A 26,485-nucleotide genomic window follows, 5' to 3' on the forward strand; every position below is an offset into this window, starting at 1 on the left:
AGAGGGAGAAGCAGGCTCCCCGCAGAGCAGGGAGCCCGATGCGGTACTCGATCCCAGGACCCTGGGATCATGACCTGAGCCGAAGGCAGTCGCTCAACCGACTGAGCCACCCAGGCGCCAGAAGCCCACTCAGAAGACACTAATTTGAGAACCCGACAAACATCTGGGGTTACTTTATTAACCTGCTCAACTCTGTGCAGACAGGAGAAAGGTATGTGTGTCTCTAGGCCCTCTCTAGTTCATGGGTCATAGATGTTTAGCTCTGGCCATAACCTTTTTTCAAGGGGGGATAAAGACTGAGAAGCTGACAAAAGTCTTTGCTTCCCCACCCTTCCCTGCCTTCTGTCTCCCAAATGCAAATAACCCACAGGTTTTTGTATTCAATTTCAGGAGCTGTACTGGGTTTCAAATTTCTTGAAGATGGGGAATAGTAGTGTCTTTTCTACCACTGAACCCCCAGTGCCTGGCAAATATTAGGGTCTCAACAAATGCTGGGTGATGAGAACCAAAGCAGACCTGGCCTTGACCATTGCTTTTCCTCTGAGAGGAAGGAAACTTTCTCAAGGTTGTAAGACTAAGAATAGTTCCTGCTTTGACATTCACTTCGTTTTATTTTATTTTAAAACTTAATATCCACTTTACCTCCTCTCTTTCCAACTCCCAATTCCTTCTTTTCCTATTATCAAAAGAGACTGCTTAAGATCAGTGAGGGCAATGTACCAAATGCCCAGGCAAGAAAAATGAAAAATAGGCAAAGTAAAAATATTTTAAAAGTATTTCACACTTTTGGGGCACCTGAGTGGCTCAGTCAGTTAAGCTTCTGCATTAAGTGTCTGCTTTCGACTCAGGTCATGATCTCAGGGTCCTGGGATGGAGCCCCAAATTGGGCTCCTTGCTCAGCAGGGAGTCTGCTTCTCCCTCTGCCCCTCCTCCCTGCTTGTGCTCTCTCTCAAAGAAATAAAATCTTTTAAAAAAAATATTTCAAACTTTAGCCTTATAATTAACAATAAGAGAGTATCAGGACATTTTATTCATTATTGTCCATAGCACCATGAGGTTTAGAACCACCTCAAGTTATGGATTTCTTTGCATATTTAACCTATGCTTAGGAGTAAAACATCTTTTAGGAGAGAAACATTCATTCTTCGACACAAGAAAGCACATAGAAGGCAGTCAAGTATAACAAATATGCCTTATTTGTTTGCTACTAATTGTTTTGATCCCTAGCAAGTTTTCTTAAACTCTGGCAGGGAGGGAGGGAGGACAGAAAGGAAGAAGGAAGCATTCAGGAAAGAAGTGAAGATTCAGAAGACAGGTGCAGTTACCCTGGTCCGAGTAGGTGCTGTTCATTTCTCGGAACAAAGGAGCTATGATCACTGGGAGATACGGCTTCACCTTGTCTATTCCAAGATCCAATGCTACAGCTCCGAGAAACTTAAAGATGCACGATCTCTGAAAGTATAGATCATTCATTGTTCGTTTGAAGTGTTTCTCTTGCAGCCCTACAAACAGTTAACTTAGAAAACAAGGTCTCTTTTGGGGCAGATATTACTGCTGCAGTTTTGGGTTAAAAAGTTCTAGAGACTTGGGAGGATTACTAATACCACTACAATGCTTTTTTCATGTATATTTTTAAGTGACTACTTTCATTCTATACATTCATCGCACCTTTAAGGGGTTTCTAGGTGAATAGGCAGCCTCCAGTTTTGCGATCCGGGACAACTTCTGGATCAGCCACAGCAGTGTGGCTGGCTTGCTGTGTTCTTCCTTTGCCTCCTCGTTCTCTTCTTTGTCAGAGTCCATCTTCACATCTGCACAGGACTTGTGTTCTTTTACTTCCCCTCTGGCCACACCATCTCCTAAAGCTTCTTGTTCTTCCATGTCTTCTTTTATCTTACCTTGCTTATCCTCAGATTCAGGTTCCAGTAAATATAAGACTTTGGCTACAAATAACAAATTCTTAACAACCTTAAAGGAGGGGGGGAGAGAAAGGGGGGAATTGGGACTTTGAGTTTGAAATAAATACAGCTTAGTGAAAAATAGGTATTCTACAATTAGGAGAAAAAAAAACCCATCACTGGGTATTGTACTATTAAACTGATGACTGTTCCATATTTTGATAATCTTCAGTTCTACTTTATAGTGTATCCAAACCCATTTTCATGTAACTCATCTACTTGGCCTAGTTCTACCCTCCAAGGTCACAAAGAATACTAAGGAAATGATTTCATTCCAGACTATCCATTTACGTTTTAAAGAGAGCTTTCATTCCTCCTCCATTAAATCTCTTCATACAAATAAGTTTCCATTTATTGAGCAATGACTTTATACCCAGTAATTCTAATTCAACTCTAAAATATCACTGTTAGGTACTATTATCAGGAGAGAAAAGCAAGGCTCAGAATTATTGACTCACACAAAGACAAAGAAAGTGGTCAGCCAGGATTTAAGTCTTTAGAATTCAAGCCTAAGTTCTAAAGCACTGAGCTCTTTCTCCTTAAATCCCATCTCATCCAGTTAAACAGCCCAGGGACCAATTTTAGACTTACAATAATGGACCCATATATTGAGTCCCTAACTCTGACATCCATGAAATCTCAGACATAGATGTTTCACACTAATTATGTGAAGGAGGACGCTAAGTTGGTTTTGGGTTTCTTTACCTTCCTGGATGCTCTATTAGAGGTGCTGTGTGCCAAAAGTTTCCCCCAAATGAAGGACTCAGAACTGTACACACTGTCCAAGGTTAGCCTGGCCATCAAGAATTCATGCCAAGATTCTAATTTCCTTCTTCTAGAACGTTGGCCTTCCTGAAGATAGTCCCAGTTTTGGAGGCCTTTTCCCCTTGTGGCAGCCACTTCACCCTAAGATTACAGTGAACTAAATTCTATAATTTCTTTCATCCTGGGTCAGTACTAGTAAATCCCTTCCTGTCCCAAGTTTCTATGGTTGTATCTGTCAACCTCTGTTCAGATTGATATTATGTGAGACCCTACCTGCTACTACCCTGGCAGGATTTCTCTGGTCTCACTTTGCTATCCACCAAATAGCTTTCCATTCTTTCTCTGGCCCTGCCATATAATGAAGCATGCTATATTTTCATGAAAAAGGGATGGAAGTATCAGGGTTTATGGCATGCTACTTGAGATCACTCTTTGGATACAGCATTCAGTTTCCAGTTGTCCCATAACTTAATCTACATTGCTGCTCTATCTTGTCCATAATGACAAGAGTCATGATCCAGTGCCTTGCTCATATCCAGATAAGACATCTGTGTCATCATCTACCAACCCAACGGCTTTACCAAAGGAGATGATAAATAAACAATAGACCCTATTCTAAAGTAATTTACATTGGCTGCATATTTATAAATGCTTCCCTATTTACATTTTACTTATAGTTACATTTTATAATATGGAAATCCATAAAACTTTTTAGTGATTTATCTGCCTTCTGTTAAGGACGGACAATTCTCAGACCACACTGTAACATGACCATTATTAACTTTCTCTTCAGCTTCCAGGAGTAAGGGAAGGGAATTCAGTAATACAGTTTATTGCAGAACAATCACAATCAATCCAGCCAACCAACTAATGCCCTTCAAAGCTTTGGTCACAATGTGGAATAGATCTTAAAATTAAACATGAAAAGATAAATAGCCTCCCACTGCATCATCTTTATTGGGAATTTTAAATTGGAATTTTTAATGGATCCATCCCCAAGATGGATCCCAGAGCTGATTAGAACTGAACATATATTTCCGTGTAGGTCTATATTTAATTCCCCAAGCATTAAAATAGGAAAACAAACACAAATACCAAATGTAAGCCTACTCTTAGACTTGGCGGACTAGATCCCTTCTATTAAACCAGAAGGATGACAATACTTACCTGCTCTCCTAGGGACTGATCTAAGAATTTGGAATGCAATTGATGGCAAGAGGCTAGGGAGATACTTTTCATCTGTGGAAAGAAAATGGACATTGGCAGACACAATGCAGGATGTTTCTCACTGTTTTTAAAAACTCCAAGTAACTAGCTGTAATAGAACAACGGAGGTGCTAGATTTTGCTCTGAATGACTTGTATAGGTCTGGAGAGGGAAGGCTCATGACCAGAAATTGTCATGCCTCCTACCTGCCCCAAGCACTTCAGCCCCCAAAAATGGGATACTTTCAAGCTCTGGGGCGATATAATCCCTCAGATTATTAGTAGAAAACTTGACAACATTCCAATATTTTCCTTCTTCCCTTCCCTTCCATCTTCTTCTCATTCGGTATTTATGGAGTTCCCACTATGAGTCATGCATTGTTTTAGGCCCTAGGAAATCAGAGATGGATATAACATGATCTCTAATATTTTCATGAACATGATCTCATTTAGGAGGCAGGACCGACAGTATTGATATCATTTTAAAAAGTATTTTCCAATGTTGATAAAGAATTTGAGGGTGGTAAAAAAAAAAAAAAGAATTTGAACAAATAATAGAGGATGAATTTGCTAAATAAGCAAAAGTCTGACTAGACTGATATAAATTATTTTGGAAAACCCTGGCCTTGAGGTTGACCCTTCTCTAGTTCCCACTACTATAGAATCACATGTGCAACAAAGTCAGCTGTTAAGAGTTTCTCCCTAGGGCCAACCCCAAGATAGTTACATGAAGCAGAATGAAGATCACAAAGAAAAAGGTTTTAGGGAAACCTTACCTTTTGTTCAAGGTCATTTGTTAGGAACCTTATTGCTACAGGTACTGAGAGTTTCTTTTTAGTTTTTTTGGCCTTCTGTCTTCTAATAAGTTCCTCTGGTTGGCAAGAGGCAAAGAGTAATCCAAAAATCTGGGCTGCAGTGAGCCACACCCAGCTGTGTGGATGTCTCAGGTGACAGTGCACATAACCTAAGGGAACCAAAATGCATTTTCAGATGTCTCAACTTTCCTGACTCTTTGGTGGTAAATATGATTAGGGTATGCATTCATTATCTATTATGTGCTTGGATTTAGGAACCAAAAAGGGACAAAATAGTCCCCGCTTCCTGGAAACTCTCAAGGAGCTAGGGAGAAGTGAGGTGGTGAAACACTGGAAACAACTAGAAAACCAACTCCTAACATGGTGAATGACAAAAGAGGTAGGAGTAAGTCTAGAAACAGACCGGTTCCATTAGAATTAATTTTAGGTTCAAGGGAGATAAGGTGGCTGTAACACTTAACAATTTCTAAATTAAGTAACATAAGTACTATATACAGGCACACATTTATTTCTAATAATTCTTGAAATCAGTGGAAAGTTACCATTTCTTGAGGCTTTCTGTGTGCCAGGCACAGGGCTAAGTGTGTTCCATGTATTATCTTGTTTAGACCTCACAAGAGTTCTGTGACATTAGAATGGTCAGTTCCATTTTACAGATGAGGAAAGGTTTCAGACAGGCTAGCTGAAGTGCCAAACTGTAATAGGCAAAACCAGGCCTGGGCCCCAGCTTCATCTGGCCCCAAAGCTTATACTCCTATGTTACCTGGCCACTCTGAAAAGCCTTGTGGGTTTTAGGGAACAGGATTAAAATTCTGGATGAACCATGTCATATCTGAGTTTTAGTCTGTGATGCTTTATTTTATTAACAGGGTTTTACTTTTGTTCTCTGTGTATTCTATTTTGTAACAATCTGGCCATGCCTCAGTGAAGTCATACCAGAGTGGGCCATATAGTAACTTAGTAACTGTACTTAAAGCTTTCACTTCAATGTCTATTTCCTACAGACTAATCGAAATTGAGTATGTTAAATTAAAAATTCTAGGATCTTATTTTTCATTTAAAGAGTGATATATAATAAATGTCCCATAGAAATTAAATGGTTTACTAAATCATGGCACATTTGCATGGTGGACTATTTATAGCTATTTTAAAAAATCATCTGAGTGTGTTATGGTATAATAATATTCTTATTTAGGTACAAACAAGATAATGAAATGTATTACTTGTGAAATCATAAATATATAGTACTTTTCTTAGAAAGAAATGTTTTCACTGTAATCAATTTGAAAGGGCCTTTTAAATCTTTTTTTCATGGACTTTTTCCCTGACATTATATACTTTCTAAGTGTTCATATTCTAATTTCCCAAATCTGTTTTCAGTAATTCTATTACAACTAATGTGTTTGTTTTTAGATTTAAATAAAAAGGAAACACTTACTCCAGATTTTATTCAACGTCTCAGAGGGCTTGGTAAACTGAATAATATTACATTCCTTGATGAGTTTACTAATCAGTGTAAGAAAACTAAACAGAAGGCGATCTGCAGCTTTTTCTTCAGTCTCTTCCATGATCTAAAAACAGGATGGATGTAAATCAATTAAGACAATTTCAAAGTCTCTGATGGATGTTTTTACTCCAGCATGTAAATTTGTACCAGGGTTTCTCATCTCAGCTGACATTTGGGGTCAGATTAATTCTCTGTTGTGGGGAGCTGCCCTGTGCACTGTGGAATGAACTACAGCATTCCTGGCCTCTGCCCACTAGGTGCTAGCAGCACCCTCCACCCTCCACTTGTGACAAACAAAAGAATGTCTCCAGATGTTGCTGAATGTCCAGAGTAGGTGGTGGTGGGCTGGTGAAATCACCTGCTGGAGAAATTTTGATCTTCATATACTATGGAAGATAACTTACTTTAAAACCTCATTAAAAAAAAAAAGATCCAACCACACAATTCTTTTTTTTTTCCAACTACACTAAATTCTTCCTTTCATTAATAAACATTTTTTTGAACACGAATAGTATTTAATCTATTAGCTAAGCCACCTTAAGTAAAACTACAAAAATTAGCAAAAGTTTTACTCTCTGGCAAATTACTTACATCTTTAAAGTTTTCAGGATCAATTTCCTTTTCAATCACAGGAAGAATAGTTCCAAGTCTTCTCTCAAAAGAGACTCCTTCACTTTCCACAAACAAGCCACAGATGAGAGCAGCCAGTTGTCTATTTAAGCTCTACCAAAAATAAACCACCAGAAGACAGTGTTAACACAACTTTTGGGAGGCCATTTCCAAAATCATAAAATGAAGGTGGGCATTACTCTATCCTCAATATTTCTTTATGATGCCAGAAGTCAACATAATATGGACCTCTGGTGGCTAACATGAAAAATATGGAGAAATCTTCATGCCCAAGAATAACATTTAAAAAAAAAATGGAACTCATCATTATCCATTGATTAATACTTTTTCCATTTTAAATTAAAAAAAAAAATCATGGTGTGTACCAAATAATATACAGAATTGTCAAATCAGTGTTGTATACTTGAAGCTAGTAACATTGTATGTCAATTATACTTAAAAAATTTTAATTAAAAAATTGAAATATTCATACAGTACCCCCATTCCCCATTCTGACTTTAATACTTAAAGCCAGTATTATGACATATGTTGTTTATATTCCACAAACAGGGGCCACTGATGATGGTGGTAGAGTCAGCAATGAGATACAATCATTGACAAAAATTACATTTCATTAGCTGAATAAGCAAAACTGAAAACAAAAATACTCAATGGGGACTGGTTAAGCACGTAAGTGATACATTCATGTAGTAGTGTAATTGGCTGACAGTCATGCAGTGGGACTACATATGTATTCTTACTTAAAGTGAACACCAAAAACAAGACTTTTCATTGAAATATGACTAAAAGCAACCCTAACCTTTTTTGCTCCAAACCAGGTGGTAACCATTTCAAAGAGCCAATCTTTTTTCTCAAGGTTGATTTTACTGAGTAAAGATTTGATTGTCATGGATGCCATCTTTTTACACATGGCAGAGGCATCATTCACCATCATTAGACAAAGAGGAATAAAGAACATTCCGCAGTTCTCATGGAGCAGTCCCTAAAAGAAAACAGGCAGTTATGAGCACACTCAGATTGGAATTCTCACGGTCCCCATATGGGAGGATTGTGGCTCCCAGGGGTCAAGGGGAACACAGCTACAGTTTGTGATTCAAGGTACCTGAGGGAATGTGTCAAAGAGGTAGGAGATCATTTCCAGAGCAGACTCTCTCCCGGTCTCATGTTCGTAACTAGGGCAAGAAGATTAGATAGACTTGTTAGTATCTTTTAAATTTACCAATAATTGTTTTTAAAAATTTTAAACATTGTTTTAAGGTGTTTGTTTCGGGGTGCCTGGGTGGCTTAGTCATTAAGCGTCTGTCTTCAGCTCAGGTCATGATCCCAGGGTCCTGGGATCGAGCCCCGCGTTGGGCTCCCCACTCAGCAGGGAGTCTGTTTCTCCTTCTCCCACTCCCCCTGCTTGTGTTCCCTCTCTCGCTGTGTTTCTCTGTCAAATAAATAAAATCTTAAAAAAAAAAAAGGCGTTTGTCTATTTCTTAAAAAGTGGAAAAACCTCCATTTTCCCAATTTTAATGCTTTTATATATATATATATATATATATATATCATGCTACCATATAGCTTTAAATGTAATTTTGTTAGATTTTTTTACCATTCTCCTTAAGTAGACTCTAATGAAAATCAATGCCCAGACTGAATTCGAAAAGCAACGTACAGAACCGTCACACGAAGCCATGCACATTGTTTGATAACCAAGTCAATGATTCATATGATAAGACCCTTAGAGAAGGTGCCATTAGGTTTAGGTTTTGTCATTTTTAAGACAGCTGCCACATTAAAATGAGAGAGGATACTAACCCTCTACCCCTGTGTAGTTTATGGCTTAAACTTACTTCAGTTGAGCAAGCATGAATTCCAAGTTTGGTCTCAATTTGTCACCCAGGGGATAGTCAAGAATATATTTCAGAAAAACCTAGGAACAGAAGTAATACAGATGATTATTTGGGTCCTGTCTCTCCAGGATTCCTGCTTCCTAACCTGCTTTCTGACACACACTGGTAAGTTATAAAGACCTTTCAAAAGAGTAATCAATCAGGTGAAGCCTGCCTTCTGAGTCAACAATGCACTTTCCTTTCTCCTCTGACCTCACTTATTCAGGTCCTGCCCCATATGCCTGATTAATACTCAAGTCCTGGCCTACCACTGGCATGGTTGTTTTGGGCTCCAAATCTAAGCTCACATGTAGGAAGCACCTCTCTTCCATAGTTGGTATGCTGTGGTGGACTCAGTATGGACTGTGGTTCAACCCTGTATTTCCCCCCTGAATAAGAATGACAATGGTGATAATATTAATACTGATAATAGTAACTATTTATTAAACATCTTCTATATGCCAAACACTGTACTAAGTGTTTTTCAGTTAACTCTCATCAGTCCCTTGGAAGGTAGGGGATATTAACCCCATTTTACAGATGAAGAGAATGACATTGGCACAGAGAGGTAAGTTAACTTGCTCAGATGACAATGCCAGAATTCCATGCCTCGTCTATCTGCATCCAAAAGCTCTGTTTTCAAGCGATTATACTAGTCAGCCTCTTTTACTAATAAACTGCAAAAGCTAAGGCACATCATTATACTTCTTAAGGCCTATTTTCTTCCCAGCCATAAAATGGGGGTATTTCTTCTGAAGGGTAACTCAAATAGAAATCAGTATGTAAAGTTCTGGGCACACAGCTAGTGCTTAATAAATAATAGCTGGCCCTCCCCTCCCTCTTCCTAACAATACTCAAGGAGACTTTTTCTAAAGACCTGCTTCCTCCCTTTTCAACAGGGCCTCCTCAGCAGCCCACAGCTTCCTTCAACCCCAAGTTCATATCTCCAGTTCAAACCCTTCTATCCTGGATGTGATATGCACTCATATAATCACGGATGAACAAATGTATAAATACAGATCTTCTCACGTCACTCTCCTCCCTTGATTTCAATAGCTTTCTGCTATTAGAGTAAAGCCCTAAAATCTTTAACAAGACCATAAGGTCTTGCCTGAACTGGCTCCTTCCCCATCTTCATTTAGCCCCTCCAAAATGCGAGGCCCCTAACGACCTCAAGGTTTACCTTCCTCAGGCTTTGGCTACCTCCTTCACCTGGAAAGCTAATCCTTATTCTTCCTTCACATTTTGGCTTATAAGCCAATCCTCAGGAAAGTCCTCCCTGATTCTAACACCAGGGTGGTCCTCAACCTGATCATATGCTTTTCCATATTTTCTCAATTCTAAGAGGCACAGTTTTTCACATTTTAACATCTCTGAAATTGGGCTATGTCTTAAAATTGATGGCATCTTACCGTGTCATAGATTTTTTTTCTTTCTTTGAGGTATATAAATAATGGTGTGTCTTGTAAAAGATTAAATAGGACAGCGCTTTCCCCCTCCTGGCACTTACGATGGTCTGTAATTAAAGAACTGGAATTTTTGCTTTGTGCCTGTCTACTGTAAAAATTTCATTGATAGGGACTGTAAAAATTTTGTTGACTGCCTTTCCATCAGCATCTGGCACCCAGTGATATGCACAGTCAGTCGATGACTGGACCAATGGATGGAAACCTTTGGTGCAGGTTACTATGCTGCAGAAGGAAAATGTCTTCACCCATGTGAAACATTCCACATGTTATGGGCTATCACTCAAAGTGCTCTATGTTAACTGAAAATGCCCTTAAGACAAAGCAGAGTTGCTCCTCAGACTTGGCAAGTAAATGGGTTCCTGAGTATTAAAATAAAGCAACAACAATGTGACACAAAATCATCTTCAGAATTCAGCCAATGTTGACATGTCTCTATCTAAAAACCAAACTGAGAAGACAGGACCCAATCCTTGCTATGGGAATAAGGTCTCTCTACAAACCTGTCTGCACTGGACTCTGACAGGTTCGCTTTGTGCAGAAATTGCCAACTTGGATACTTTCCGCATGACATCATCAATTTCCGGGACCAACAACTTTCTTGATAAAATGGCCTAAGATAGAAAAGGAAAAGACATCTAATTTCATGTTCTACTGCAGATGGGTGTAAGCTGACCTGATGTTAAAGCAGTCATAGGCAATTTCAAAAATAATGGACGTAATCTCCAAAAGAAAAAGAACATACACTTAAAAATATTTAAAATGGTGAATTTTAGGTTTTATATAGATTTTACAATTTTTTAAAAAAAAGGAAAAAAACTCCAATGTCCAATACAATAAATACAGGCATGGTATTTTTTAACCTATATTTATTTTCCTATATTTTTATAGAAGTCTCTGGAAGTGTTAATAGAGAGTTCACATTCAAACATCTTAGTAAGTAAATATATTAACAATTAATCCACCAAAATCATAACAATGTTTATAATTAATTTTGGAAATCTACAGCTAGTCAAAACACTATGTTCCACATTATTCTAAGTATCTAACCCGAGACTCAAATCCAACATTCTGGTGACACTGTACCTTCAGAAGACCAAATGCAGTAGCCTGTCTTGAAGTATCATAAATGTCTTCCTCAGCATATGCTAGTAGAACTTGAAGCTGCTTCTCGGTTATCTGGTAAGACTTCACTTTCTTCACAAGTATGGTCACACACTGCAAATTACAATAGTGAGGTTAATAACCAGGACATCCTACAAATGAAGATCCACTGAAATGGTATGGACTTCATACAACATTAATGCTTTTTTTTACACAGGATACCAATCCTCTGGCCTTAGCAAATTAATCTGGAAAAAATTCTGGCCAAGACTACAAAGGACGATGGAGAAAACTATACTTTTGATGTTAATTCTGGTCCTGGCTATTTTAAGCACAACTGAAAACACCTCACCTTGAAACAATTTACCACCAGGTGGAAGTTCTGGCCCCTGGCAGCTCCAAGTTTTGCATAGTCCTTCAGCAAAAGGAAGAGGTGTTTGGTCAGCTGTTCTGCTTTTGTTTCTATGGAAGGCAGAGGGAACCTCAAGACCCAGATCAGGCATTGTAAAGCACCTGTGATCACCTGAAAAACAAAAATAAAACCGATCAACTTGTGTAGTGACCAAATGTAATAACCCAGCACCCAAGGCTGGGTAGACTCTAACAGCAATCAAGTTGAAAGAGTGAAATACTCTGCCCAGCCCAGTCTGGAAGCACTATACCAAAAGCCTAAGAAGATAGGAAGGTTTCCTATTCTCTATGGTAGAACTTACTGTTTCTCCATGGCAAGTAAAGATATATTGCAAGCAAGTAAGAAAAAGTGATCACTGTATTCTTAACCTGTATGAATAAATGATTGGATGGGTTGGCCAATTTTAGCACCTTTGTTTTGTGTGTGGAAAAATACATTATAAATGACTTCTATTTTCTAGAATGGTACTTTATCCATTCTAAGCATATGTGTATAAGGTATTCCATATATTAGAAATACAAAGATAAAGAGAACATGGTCCCCCTATTTTCATTCTTTTTTTAATTTTTAATTTTATTAAGTAGGCTCCATGCCCAGTGTGGGGCTTGAACTCACGACCCTCAGTTCAAGAGTTGCATGCTCTACCAACTGAGACAGGCGCCCCACACCCTTCCTCTATTTAAGGAACAGACAGCTGGCTCAGAAATTAAGCATGGGAACAATACACTATAGAATTTAATATAGTTAAGTGCTGTGCAAAAGATATGAAAAACATATGCTGGGACCAAGCAATTACATGAGAATCTATGAATCTCTGGGCTAAACCTTAGAGATTGTTGAGATCACCTAGTTCAGCTCTACCTAACAGACCCATGCTATTCTGGCTGCTGTAATGGTCTTTTTGGACTGAATTAGGTGAAGACAAAGGAAAGGCCTTGGGAGTCACAAAGGCCAGGGATCATATCCCAGCTCTGTAGTTTGTTACCTATTTGACTACAGAGATGTTACTTAACCTCCTGGCACTTTCACTGTAAGAAAGGCAATCAGAAAATGGGAGAAGTGTAGGCTCTGGAGTCCGACAGACTGAGGCTCATATACTAGATCTGTGATCTGGGCCAAGTCACTTAGCCCAAGGCCTAGTTTTCTCATCCATAAAACAGAAGCATTAATAATACAGTGCCTCATGGGTCATTATGAGGATTCATACCAGTGGGGGATAGTAGTATCAAGGTTGATGAAGAGGATTAGTGCTGACACGGGGACCCCACTACTCACCCTCATAACACTGTTGTGAGGATCAAATGAAATAAGTAACGTACGTCCCAGGGCTTGTAAAACTATTAAAGGCTATCCAAACACATGGGATTATTACATTGGAAAGCAATGTAATGCAGGGAACAGAGGTAGTTTATAATATCATAAATCCACTTAAAAACTCAATCATCTTGTGAAGCACAAGCCTTGAAGTTCTGGATATTTTGTACAACATGGCTCTTGTGAAGGAACAGAACTCACCTTCACATCCATGGAAACCAGGCAGTCTATAAGGAGAGAGACAAAAGGATCCAACATTTCCAGAATAGGTTCACTTGAAGACTTGATCTTGGAAGTCTTCAGACTCAGATGTAGCAGCTAAAAGATTCAAAACGATATTTTACACCAGTTGCCCACAAGACCAAATGAGTTAGGTAAAGGTGAAGTGATTTTAAGAGACAAGCATGAAATGTTAAGATGCTTCTGTCCTAATGTGACAAAATTTTGAAGGAATGGGAAAGGGCCTGGGAGACTCTTGTAAGTGAAGAAAGTGGGAGCTCAGGGTGGAGGTGAGATGCTAAGTTCATTTACCAAGTGATTACTCAGCATTTACTGTGATTCAGGTGCTGGCTCTGCACATAGGACACAGCAGTGATCAAGATGAACATGGTCCTGCATGATGGATCTTAGCCAGGAAGACAGACTAGCAAATAATTAATTGTAAATGCAGTGTGCTTTGAGACTTCTGTGGGGACCCAGGCAAAGGGAGGAGCATGTGGTGAGGTCCTGGAGTGGGAAGAGTGTGGGGACTAAAGAACAGAAGCCTGGGGGCTGGGATGTGTGTTGCAGTGGTACAAAAGGAAGCTAGGCCTCATAGCCCAGATGAAGGACTGGGCTCTCAGGAAAAAAGGGAGCCAATGAAGGGTTTTAAAAGGAAATAAATGATCAAATTTTTGTTTTTAGAAGCTCACATCTTTTTTAAAAAAATTCAAAATAAATTTAGAGAAGTCCATACAAAACAATAGTGAACCCATAATAATAATGTTAGAGGTCAGAATCATTAATTCTGAGATAGTTATATTATCAAAATAAGTATTGGAAGAGAGAAATGGTAAATGGACCAATTCACCTTTAAAAAAAAATCCCATAATTTACTTACAGTAAGGCATTTACAGTGGAAATGAGCAGTACTGGAAATCTAGCAGAGGATTAAAATAGGCACACTCACTGTGGGTAGCAAATTGCATTTTAAGGTTAATTCTTACCCGAAGCCCGGACTCAATAAATATGTGCATGTTGGTTTTCCTGCTCACAACAGCTTTCTGCCCACCTCGAACTGGAGTTGGGGGGAGCAGAAGACAGCTCTCGGGTGGGAGACGTGGATCTAGTGCAGGGGCTCCTGGATTTCTGTCAATCACGAAGGAGAAACAGGGAGAACACTGTACGCTGCATTCCAAGCAGTTATTGTGGCCCTGCCTGGTGACTGGAGCCCAGCGCTAAGTAATGTGCTGCTCACTGTGGGCATTTTCTCTCCTTTAACCGTGAGAAACAAGAGATTCTTAGGTTGTTCATCAAGGTTGTACACAACCCCAGAAAGAGATATGAGATTGATGAACACACAGTTAAGATGAATAGTAAGGAGACACTCCATCTGAATTTTGAAAACATATGCCAAGGAGTTTCTTTTAGAACCCAGAAGCAAAATCCCAAAGGAAGGTATTTTAAAACCTTTTAAGGTCTAAATATCTGTTTAATCAGTATATATTTAAAATCTACCCTAACTTTGATTCAATAAATAAAACAAAAACGGTCTCAGAGAAATGCCAAAATACCTGGCTGCTAACTCATGCATTTATTGGAAAAATAATCTCAAGGTGAAATTTATCACTTGGAAGGACGTTAGCTCAAACACCACTAAGTAGTACCATCTTATAACTCAGGCAAATACATATACATATATATACACACTACTAAGGTAAATTATTAAATTAATCCACTTACGAGTAAGAACTGAATGGCTTATCAGAAGCAAGCACCTAAGGATAGGTTTTTTGTTTTTTGTTTTTTTCTTTCAAACTTACTTTTCTTTTTCTGTTAACAGGGGGAGATTTTCACTGACCAAACCATAACTGAGCAATAGAATGGATTCTGCAGTCATTTCCTGATTTACAATTAATCCTGCTATGATTCGGCGCAAGGTTTCATGAACTTTCCGGGCCAGTTTTAAACTTGTGGTATTTTGTAAGATCTAAAGGCAAACATAAATATCATGCTGAGGTAACACAGAACTGCATTTTCATTTGTTGTAATGGTAGTTTTTAAAATATATATTTGCTTTTTAATATATGTTTGGTTTTGTTTTCTAATTAAAAAAGAAACATTCTTAATAAAATTTCAAACAGAACATATGAAGTATTATCTACACATAACCTCAATTCCAGAGACAACCACTATCAGCAGGAAGTGCACTTCTGGATATCTTGTACTCCCTCTTGTGCTCTCTGTTGGTGAGAATTCACTCTGTTGGTGACACTTGGAAGATGTCAACCCTCTAAGCGCATTAGAGGAAAGCACACACACACAGACATCAACAAAATGCAGTCACTACTCATCTGAAGCCATGCTAATAAAGTGCTGTGATGGCCAAGCCTCAGGGTTTGATATTAGTCATTGGGCCAAATCAGAGGAACTTAATGGGAATCCAAGACCACCAACCCCAACACAAACCTCAGCACTATAAAGTTATTCCCTTCCCTTGCATAGGACATGGTATTAATAACTTTCATTACCTTGGAGGAACTTGATAATATACATGGAAAATTCACATGCTCTGTTGACTTTTTTTCATCATCAAAACATACTTAACATTCTTAGATAAGATTAATGCATGGTAGGAACAATTACAGAGTTAATCTAACACCAAAACATTTGGAATTATGGTTAATTCATGTCATTAAATAGTGCTGGTTTTAGTACATAAAATTGTAATAAAAGGAATTATTAACATTTATTGAATGTTCACTCCTGCAGTAGGCACAGAGAACATTATAAGGGTAAGTAAACCACAGTCCCTACCCAATAGGAGGCAGAATGAAAACAGTGCAGAGGGGCGCCTGGGTGGCTTAGTTGGTTAAGTGACTGCTTTCGGCTCAGGTCATGATCCTGGAGTCCCTGGATCGAGTCCCGCATCGGGCTCCCTGCTCGGCAGGGAGCCTGCTTCTCCCTCTGACCCCTCCCCCCTCTCATGTGCTCTCTCTCTTTCATTCTCTCTGTCTCAAATAAGTAAATAAAATCTTAAAAAAAAAAAAAAAAAGAAAAGAAAACAGTGCAGAACCCCAAAGATACAAATGTAGGGATCTGAAGGGGTACATGCACCCCGATGTTTATAGCAGCAATGTCCACAAGAGCCAAACTGTGGAAAGAGCCAAGATGTCCACTGACAGATGAATGGATAAAGAAGATGCGGTATATATATACAATGGAATATTATGCAGCCATCAAAAGGAATGAAATCTTGCAACGACATGGATGGAACTGGGGGGTGTTATGGTGAGCGAAATAAGTCAATCAGAGAAAGACATGTATCATATGATCTCACTGATATGAGGAATTCTTAATCTCAGGAAACAAACTGAGGGTTGCTGGAGTGGTGGGGGGTGGGAGGGATGGGGTGGCTGGGTGATAGACATTGGGGAGGGTATATGCTATGGTGAGCACTGTGAATTGTCTAAGACTGTTGAATCACAGACCTGTACCTCTGAAACAAATAATACATTATATGTTAAAAAGAAGAAGAAGAAGAAGAAGATAGCAGGAGGGGAAGAATGAAGGGGGGAAATCAGAGGGGGAGATGAACTATGAGAGGCTATGGACTCTGAGAAACAAACTGAGGGTTCTAGACGAGAGAGGGGTGGGAGGATGGGTTAGCCTGGTGATGGGTATTGAGGAGGGCACGTTCTGCATGGAGCACTGGGTGTTATACACAAACAATGAATCATGGAACACTACATCAAAAACTAATGATGTAATGTATGGTGATTAACATAACATAAAAATAAAAAAAAAAGAAAAGAAAGGTGAAAACAGTGCAGAGAATGTGAGCTTTGGAACAGAAAGATCTACAGCTAAATCCTTACTTTCCTCTTTAACCATGACTTTTCTGAACCTGCATTTTCTTATCTGTTAGATGGAAGTACCATTGATCTCAGAGTGGCTGTGCGGATTAGAAGTGATAATGAAACACAATGCTTAGAACATAATACATGTTCAATAAATGCCACTTTTCTCCCGCTTGGCAATCTGGGAGTAGCAATCTGACTCCACAAAAGCTACGTTCTTAGCTGCTCACTTGACCCAGCTATAAAATTCACCTGCATTTCAAATTTTTTGCTTCTGCAGCACATGGTTTACATCCAGGACTGGTTCTTGCTTTAGAATGCCCAACTAGGGCTGCCAGCTGGTGGCTACATAGTACAGTGCCCTTAGCTCCAAAGGAAATCCTGGTGGTCAGGTGCAGCATTAAGGCTTATCCCGCATGGCTCTCAAGAACTCATGATACCGTAACATGGGGATCTCCTGTATTGCACTCAAGTCCTTACCTCTTTTAATGGAAGGATAAGTTTTGTAACCTGATCTTTTCCTACAAACTTGCCCAGGATTTCATAAGAATCGTAACTTTTGCTTCTTCGTGCCTCCATGACTTTGGAGAGGATCTGCTTCACTTCCTTCTCTTCAGCAATGGCACCAAACAACTCATGGTTAAAAATCTTTGAGAGAAAAAAGCCAAATGGCAATTATATGCAATCAGCAAGATACGTCAACGTAAGTAGTCTCTGATACATCCAGATCAGGGGAAAGCAAGTCAGATAGGACTGAAATTAGATGGTAAGAATTCCTATTAGATTTCACTTTTTCAAGGTAGTTCAGGGACCAATTACTGAAAGACAAGCAAATACAGAAACACCTAAAGGTTTTTTCTAAGGGGAAACAGAAGAAGAATACTATATAGATTTACATATATAATTACGGAATATACAGACAGGTACTACTTCTTTGATATTACCAAAGAGCAGCTTAATTTCTCTTTAAAAAACTCATATGATATGATATTTGCAACTTAATTACCAAAACTGATGTGTTTAATTCAAAATGTTTAAGTGTCTACATTTTTTTATAAACAAGGACTGTGTAGCACTTAATCCCACCCCCCAAGTTATCACATTATCCAATTTTAAAAACTGATTATTAATTTTTCATTATTCTACTTTTCATTGTTCTAGGTAACACTTTATAACTTTTATATAAACCGCAGACTAAATGTATCTCTGATTATTCCTTTAAAACAGATTCTTGGAAGTAGTTGAAATTTTTGCTTATTTTAAAGTTCTTGATACACAACATCAGCTTTCTTTCCAGAAAGGTTACACCAAAACTCACGACCTACTGGCAGTGGCAGGTGCCCATCTCACGTCATTTGATCAGCTTTTTAAATCTCTGCTAATCTAAGAGATAAGACAGTACATTATTTTCATTTCTATAGGCTATAATTATTCCTTAATTTGTGAATTGATTTCCTGTGTCCTTTGCCCAGTTAAAAAAAAACAGTGAAACTTCCTTTTTCTAAATCTTACCTCCATCATTATATCTAAACAAGAGTCCAAATCCCCAACTTGTAGCTTGTTCGTGAGGCCTTGCAGCAACATGTAAACAGTGAAAGTCAGCACATGGACCTAAAATGAAATGCACAGTAAGAATATGAATGGTGAAGAATACCACATTAGGAAAAAAATAAGATCTAGGAAGTACTGCAGAGAGCACTCAAAAGTAGTATCTGGCATTACTATAGGGAGAAGCTTTGACAAATATCACCGTGTAAAAGACTAACCAAATGATCATTTTGAGCAAGATGCTCAGAAACACATTTTCATGCTTGGGATCTATTACTGACTATGACTAAACCAGGCCAGATTTATAAAGAAAGGCACAAGAGCCTTGAATTTTAAAAACCAACCTGTGAATTAAGGGGCTTGCCAATGTTGAGTGCAATCAAAGCTGTTCTGAAGGAAACAGACAAATTTTTGCCCTTAATATTAACCATAGCTAACATTCCTAAGAGCTTACTATGGGCTATTAGTATTAATACCACATACATGTATTAAATCATTTAATCCTCACCCACTGTATCTATGGCGTAGGTGCTATATTATCAGCACTTTTCAGATGAGGAGGCTGAGGCACAAAGAGATCAAGTAACTTGCCACAGTTTGCATGGGTAGCAGTGGTAGAGTCAGGATTTGAAACCATATGGAGCGGTGCCAGAGCCCCTGCTCTGTATCACTATACTGTGTTGCCTCTCAAGCTTTTTGCATTCTTTATGCTGCTTCTAATGCTATGAAATTATCACAGTGAACATCAGATAATGATCACAGGCTAAGGAAACATAATTGGTTATCAATATATAGATTGGATTTTATTTTTTAAGTAATCTCTACACCCAGTGTGGGGCTCAAACTCAACCCCAAGATCAAGAGTTGCATGCTCTACTGACTGAGATGGCCAGGCACTCCTCGAATGGATTCTAAAGGCATAATTTCATATATATCTGCTGGAGATCTTTATGTACTTTTATATACTTAAAATGTTTGCTGTGGGCTTTATACTTAAAAGCCCTTTTGGGGGGGGATGAAGAATGACATTTGAGGAGTACAATTTTGAATAGTGTCTATACAGTTAACACTAAAAGCCAAACTAGTTGTTCTCTCATCCCTATTTTAATTATTTTAACAAATCATGGAATGGACTTAAAGAACAGGTGGTTAAAGAAAAAAGGGTTACTCATTTAAGTATCTCAGGTGCTCCATTAAAATATAGATGAATCCAAAAGACAGAGATATACTGTATTTATCCTTCTATGCCCAGGCCTAACACCGCACGTCACATAAAGCAGCCATGGAATAAATGCTGGTTGGAAGAACAGAATAAAAATGAATACTGACAGGGGCTCTGATCCCAGGTAAGATGAAGAAAGCACACTCTACTCTGTCTCTCCCACTGAAAGCAGCTGTTAACACCTGGAAAGGATGCACGGAACAGCTACTGGGGAAGAACACCAGAATGCAAATACCACCAAACTTCCAGGGAGTTTACCACTGTTTTCTGTTCAGTATCCCCCAGCTAACATGCAAGTGGATGCCAGGACGAAGGGAACTCTAGGAGAAGCCCCATGGCTTGCCTAGTAGGAACAGGAACATATAATGCTCTAAGTGAGGAGGAAATCCCTGGTTTTCTTTCTTTCTATTTTCTGTTCTCCCACACCCCAGCCCCCTACAATCCTGTGGTGATGGTGGTAGCAATGGCCTAGAAATGGGAATTGGCAGGAGCCACAACTCTGTGGGAGGGGACCTTCCTCTGCTTTAGTGGAACTGCATGCTGAGAGGGTAGGCCAATGCTAGCTACTCTTCTCTTTCTGTTTCGCCACCACTAGGCCCCTCCTGTGGGCACAGCCGTGGGAAGTGACAGCAAAATGGGAGCAATAAAGCCCCAGCTTTCTACGTGGAGGACTGAAACAAACGGAAAACTACAGTGCTGGCAAAGAAACTGAAGATACAAAGAATTAAATGGAAATTTTAGAACTGAAAAACCCAACAACCAAAGTAAGAAATTCATTGGATGAGCCCAGCAGCAGGATGGAGATGAAAAAGGAAGGAGTAAGTGAACTCGAAGACAGATCAATAAAAACTATTCACATCCAAACTACAGAAAGGAAGAACTGAAAAAATAAAAAACATGAAGAGAGCCTCAGGAACCAGTGGGACAAAAACAGAAAGTCTAATATTCATTTCACTGGAGTTCCAGGAGAGGACAGAGTACAGTGCAGAAAAATTATTTGGAGAAATAATGGCTCAAAACTCCCCAAATTTGGGGAGCAAATCTCAAATACGCTACCCCCCCATAACCCCCCCCAACCACAAAAAGCAAACTCAATTACATCATAATCAAACTACTGAAAAATAAAGCAAAGAAAAAGTCTAAAGCAGCCAGAGGAGAAAAAGATGCATTACTTAGAGGGGGAAAATGATTTGAATAACTGGATTATTCATCAGAAAGGCCAGAAGGAAGTGATTCAACATTTTTAAAGTGCTGAAAGAAAAGTACTATTAATGATAACAGAAAACTAAGAGCATTTGCTGCCACCATACTTGCCCTACAAGATTGCTGACAGAAGTTCTTAGGCTGAAGGGAAACAATTACCAGAAACTTGAAAATTCAGAAATTAAAGAAGGGCAGCAAAAATGATAAATATCTGGGCAAACTAACAGACTATTTTTTTCTTCTTGAGTTCTTTAAAATATGTTTGACATTTACAAGCAAAAACTGTACCACTGCCTGATGAAGTTTTCAATATATGGAGATATAATAGACAAACAACTATAAAATAAAGGATGAAGGGATCCATATGGGGGTAAGGTTTCTATATTCCACTTGAAGTCATAAAATACTGATTCTAAGTAGAATATTAAAAGTAAGTATGTATATGGTAATTTCTAGAGCAACCATCAAAAAACTATTCAAAGAGAGACAGTTAAAATGAATACTGATATTTTAATTTTTTTTTTTTTAAGATTTTATTTATTTGCGAAAGAGAGAATGAGAGACAGAGAGCATGAGACGGAGGAGGGTCAGAGGGAGAAGGAGACTCCCTGCTGAGCAGGGAGCCTGATGCGGGACTCAATCCTGGGACTCCGGGATCATGACCTGAGCCGAAGGCAGTTGCTTAACCAACTGAGCCACCCAGGCGCCCCAGAATACTGATATTTTAATATGTTAGATTTATAACCTATAGAATAGGAAGCTTACCTTTGAGCAAATTCAGATACAGAAAGTAAAGCTAACTACCAGAAGTCTTGACTGGATACTTGAAAAAAATAAGCTACAGTTTTTCTCAAACTTGATATCACTCAGGGATCTTACTGAAATGCAGATAGTATAGGTTAGGTGTAGGGCCCTAAATTGGGCATTTCTTTTTTAATTTAATTTTATTTCATTATGTTATGTTAGTCACCATACATCATTGGTTCTTTTTGTTTTTTTCTTTTTAAGATTTTATTTATTCATTTATTTGAGAGAGTGAGAGAGAGAGAGAGAGCACATGAGAGAGGAGAGGGTCAGAGGGAGAAGCAGACTTCCTGCCGAGCAGGGAGCCCGATGTGGGACTCGATCCCGGGACTCCAGGATCATGACCTGAGCCGAAGGCAGTCGTTCAACCAACTGAACCACCCAGGCGCCCTACATCATTGGTTCTTGATGTAATGATCCACAATTCATTGTTTTCATATAACACCCAGTGCTCCATGCAGTACATGCCCTCTTTAATACCCATCACCCGGCTAACCCATCCCCCACCCCCTTCCCCTCTAAAACCCTCAGTTTGTTACTCAGAGTCCATAGTCTCTCATGGTTCGTCTCCCCTTCCGATTCCCCCCCTTCATTTTTCCCTTCCTTCTCCTAATTTAGTCCTTCCTTATGTTCCACAAATAAGTGAAACCATATGATAATTGACTTTCTCTGCTTGACTTATTTCACTTGACATAATCTAAGTGAAAATTTGGGTATTCATCCTTTCTGATGGCTGAGTAAATATTCCATTGTATATATGGACCACATCTTTATCCATTCATCCGTTGAAGGGCATCTTGGCTCTTTCCACAGTTTGGCTATTGTGGACATTGGTGCTATGAACATTGGGGTGCATATGGCCCTTCTTTTCACTACATCCGTGTCTTTGGGGTAAATACCCAATAGTGCAATTGCTGGGTCATAGGGTAGCTCTATTTTTAATTTTTTGAGGAACCTCCACACTGTTTTCCAAAGTGGCTGTACCAACTTGCATTCCCACCAACAGTATAAAAAGGTTCCCCTTTCTCCACAACCTCTCCAACATTTGTTGTTTCTTGCCTTGTCAATTTTTGCCATTCTAACTGATATAAGGTGGTATCTCAAATGTGGTTTTGAATTTCTCTGATGGCTAATGATGATGAACATTTTTTCATGTGTCTGTTAGCCATTTATATGTCTTCTTCAGAGAAGTGTCTGTTCATGTCTTCTGCCCATTTTTTGACTTGATTATTTGTTTCTTGGGTGTTGAGTTTGAGAAGTTCTTTATAGATCTTCGTCTGTAGTGTCATTTGCAAATATCTTCTCCCATTCTTTGGGTTGCCTCTTTGTTTTGTTAACTGTTTCCTTTGCTGTGCAGAAGCTTTTTATCTTGATGAAGTCCCAAAAGTTCATTTTTGCTTTTGTTTCACTAGCCTTTGGAGATGTATCTCGAAAGAAGTTGCTGTGGCCGATGTCAAAGAAGTTACTGCTATGTTCCTCTCTAGGATTTTGATGGATTCCTGTCTCACATTGAGGTCTTTCAACCATTTTGAGTTTATCTTTGTGTATGGTGTTAGAGAATGGTCGAGTTTCATTCTTCTGTATATAGCTGTCTAATTTTCCCAGCACCATTTATTGAAGAGACTCCATTGCTTATTTTTTCCTGCTATGTCAAAAATTATTTGACCATAGAGTTGAGGGTCCATATCTGGGCTCTCTCTAACAGAGAATATAGACATTGGTCTATATGTCTGTTTTTGTGCCAATACCATGCTGTCTTGGTGATCACTGCTTTGTAATATAGCTTGAAATCGGGCAACGTGATGCCCCCAGCTTTGTCTTTTTTAACATTTCCTTGGTGATTTGGGGTCTTTTCTGATTCCATACAAATTTTTAGGATTGTTTGTTCCAGTACTTTGAAAAATGTCATAGGAACTTTGATCGGGATGGCGTTGAAGGTATACATTGCTCTGGGTAGCATAGAAATTTTAACAATGTTTATTCTTCTGATCCATGAGCATGGAATATATTTCCATCTTTTTGTGTCTTCAATTTCTTTCATGAGTGTTCTGTAGTTCCTAGAGTATAGATCCTTTACCTCTTTGGTTAGGTTTATTCCGAGGTATCTTACGGTTTTTGGTGCTATTATAAATGGAATCGTTTCTCTAATTTCTCTTTCTACAGTTGCATTCTTAGTGTATAAGAAAGCAACTGATTTCTGTGCATTGATTTTGTATCCTGCCACATTACTGAAATTGCTGTATGAGTTCTAGTAATTTGGGGGTGGAGTCTTTTGGGTTTTCCACATAAAGTATCATGTCATCTGCAAAGAGAGAGTTTGACTTCTTCTTTGCCAATCTGAATACCTTTTATTTCTTTTTGTTGCCTGATTGCTCTTGCCAGGACTTCTAGTACTATGTTGAACAATAGTGGCGAGAGTGGGCATCCTTGACATGTTCCTGATCTTAAGGGAAAGGCTCTCATCTTTTCCCCATTGAGGATGATATTCGCTGTGGGTTTTTCATAGATGGATTTTATGAACTTGAGGAATGTTCCCTCTATCCCTATACTCTGAAGAGTTTTAATCAGGAAAGGATGCTGTATTTTGTCAAATGCTTTTTCTGCATCAATTGAGAGGACCATATGGTTCTTCTCTCTCCTCTTATTAATGTGTTCTATCACATTGATTGATTTGCAAATGTTGCATCCCGGGGATAAATCCCACTTGGTCGTGGTGGATGATCCTTTTAATGTATTGTTGGATCCTATTAGCTAGGATTTTGTTGAGAATTTCGGAATCCATATCCATCAGGGATATCACTGAAATTCTCCTTTTTGATGGGGTCTTTGCCTGGTTTGGGGATTAAGGTAATGCTGGCTTCATAGAATGAGTCTGGAAGCTTTCCTTCTGTTTTTATTTTTTGAAACACCTTCAGGAGAATAGGTATTATTTCTTCTTTGAATGTTTGGTAGAATTCCCCAGGGAATCCATCAGCCATGGACTCTTTAGTTTTTTGAGAGGTTTTTGATCACTGCTTCAATCTCATTACTGGTTATTGGCCTATTCAGGTTGTCAATTTCTTCCTGTTTCAGTCTTGGCAGTTTATAGGTTTCCAGGAAGACATCCATTTCTTCCAGGTTGCTCAATTTATTGGCATATAGTTGTTGATAATAATTTCTAATAACTTTTTTCTAATTTCTAATAACTATTTCCTTGGTGTTAGTCATGATCTCTCCCCTTTCATGCATAATTTTATTAATTTGGGTCCTTTCTCTTTTCTTTTGGATAAGTCTGGCCAGTGGTTTATCGATCTTATTAGTTCTTTCAAAGAACCAGCTTCTGGTCTCGTTGATCTGATCTACTGTGTTTCTGGTTTGTAATTCATTAATCTCTGCTCTAACCTTAATTATTTCTCTTCTAATGCATGGCTTAGGCATTGTTTGTTGCTTTTTCTCTAGTTCTTTAAGGTGTAAAGTTAGTTGGTGAATTCGGGATTTTTCTATTTTTTTGAGTGGGGCTTGGATGGCTATGTATTTCCCCCTTAGGACCGTCTTTGCAGTATCCCATAGGTTTTGGACCGATGTGTTTTTGTTCTCATTGGTTTCCATGAATTGTTTAAGTTCTTTGATTTCCTGGTTGACCCAAACATTCTTGAGCAGACTGGTCTTTAGCTTCCAAGTGTTTGAATTTCTGCCAAATTTTTTCTTGTGATTGAGTTCCAATTTTAAAGCATTGTGGTCTGAGAATATGCAGGGAATAATCTCAATCTTTTGGTATCAGTTGAGACCTGATTTGTGACCCAGTATGTGGTCTATTCTGGAGAAAGTTCCATGCACACTCGAGAAGAATGAGTATTCTGTTGTTTTAGGGTGGAATGTTCTGTATTATCTATGAAGTCCACCTGGTCCAATGTATCATTCAATGCTCTTGTTTCCTTGTTGATTTTCTGCTTAGATGATCTGTCCATTGCTGAGAGTGGAGTATTGAGGTCTCCTACAATTAACATATTATTATCAATATGACTCTTTATTTTGGTTAACAGTTGGCTTATGTAGATGGCTGCTCCCATGTTGGGGGCATAGATATTTACAATGGTTAGATCTTGTTGGATAGACCCTTTAAGAATGTTATAGTGTCCTGTGTCTCTAACTACAGTCTTTAGCTTAAAATCTAATTTGTCTGATATAAGAATTGCTACCCCAGCTTTCTTTTGAGGTCTGTTGGCATGGAAGATGGATCTCTATCCCTTCACTTTCAGTCTGGATGTATCTTAGGTTCAAAATGAGTCTCTTGTAGACAGCATATGGATGGGTTGCTGTTTTATGGGAGCATTTAAGTCGTTCACATTGAGCGTGATTATTGAAAGATATGAATTTATTGTCATCATGTTGCCTGTGAAGTCCTTGTTTCTATAGACTGTCTCTAAATTTCTGTTCTATATTACTCTTGGGGTCTTTCTCCTTTTATAGAACCCCCCTTAATATTTCTTGCAGGGCTGACTTAGTGGTCTCATATTCTTTCAGTTTCTGCTGTTCTTGGAAGCTCTGCATCTCTCCATCCATTCTAAATGACAGCCTTGCTGGATAATGTATTCTTGGCTGCATGTTCTCGTTTAGTATC

The 26,485-nt window shown here is 38.7% G+C and overlaps 1 protein-coding gene across 2 annotated transcripts in view; it reads right to left on the reverse strand.

Moving 5' to 3' along the window:
• UTP20 (UTP20 small subunit processome component) overlaps positions 1 to 26,485 on the reverse strand; it is a 101,888-nt gene that overhangs the window by 1,529 nt on the left and 73,874 nt on the right. For both annotated transcript variants that reach the window (XM_064590741.1, XM_064590740.1), the window contains exons 44-60: positions 18,621 to 18,719; positions 17,589 to 17,756; positions 15,072 to 15,238; positions 14,256 to 14,397; positions 13,252 to 13,368; positions 11,677 to 11,847; positions 11,307 to 11,438; positions 10,724 to 10,834; positions 8,716 to 8,795; positions 7,983 to 8,052; positions 7,680 to 7,862; positions 6,842 to 6,973; positions 6,182 to 6,314; positions 4,705 to 4,892; positions 3,891 to 3,962; positions 1,669 to 1,968; positions 1,326 to 1,452 (exon numbers count right to left, since the gene is read on the reverse strand). In XM_064590741.1, coding sequence (XP_064446811.1) covers positions 1,326 to 1,452; positions 1,669 to 1,968; positions 3,891 to 3,962; positions 4,705 to 4,892; positions 6,182 to 6,314; positions 6,842 to 6,973; positions 7,680 to 7,862; positions 7,983 to 8,052; positions 8,716 to 8,795; positions 10,724 to 10,834; positions 11,307 to 11,438; positions 11,677 to 11,847; positions 13,252 to 13,368; positions 14,256 to 14,397; positions 15,072 to 15,238; positions 17,589 to 17,756; positions 18,621 to 18,719 — 2,392 coding nt within the window. The remainder of the gene's footprint in view (positions 1 to 1,325; positions 1,453 to 1,668; positions 1,969 to 3,890; positions 3,963 to 4,704; positions 4,893 to 6,181; positions 6,315 to 6,841; positions 6,974 to 7,679; positions 7,863 to 7,982; positions 8,053 to 8,715; positions 8,796 to 10,723; positions 10,835 to 11,306; positions 11,439 to 11,676; positions 11,848 to 13,251; positions 13,369 to 14,255; positions 14,398 to 15,071; positions 15,239 to 17,588; positions 17,757 to 18,620; positions 18,720 to 26,485) is intronic.

Source organism: Mirounga angustirostris, unplaced genomic scaffold, assembly GCF_029215605.1.
Source record: "Mirounga angustirostris isolate CCGP_5_RB_7025 unplaced genomic scaffold, mMirAng1.0.hap1 SCAF_5, whole genome shotgun sequence".
In the NCBI taxonomy this organism is placed as follows: domain Eukaryota; kingdom Metazoa; phylum Chordata; class Mammalia; order Carnivora; family Phocidae; genus Mirounga; species Mirounga angustirostris.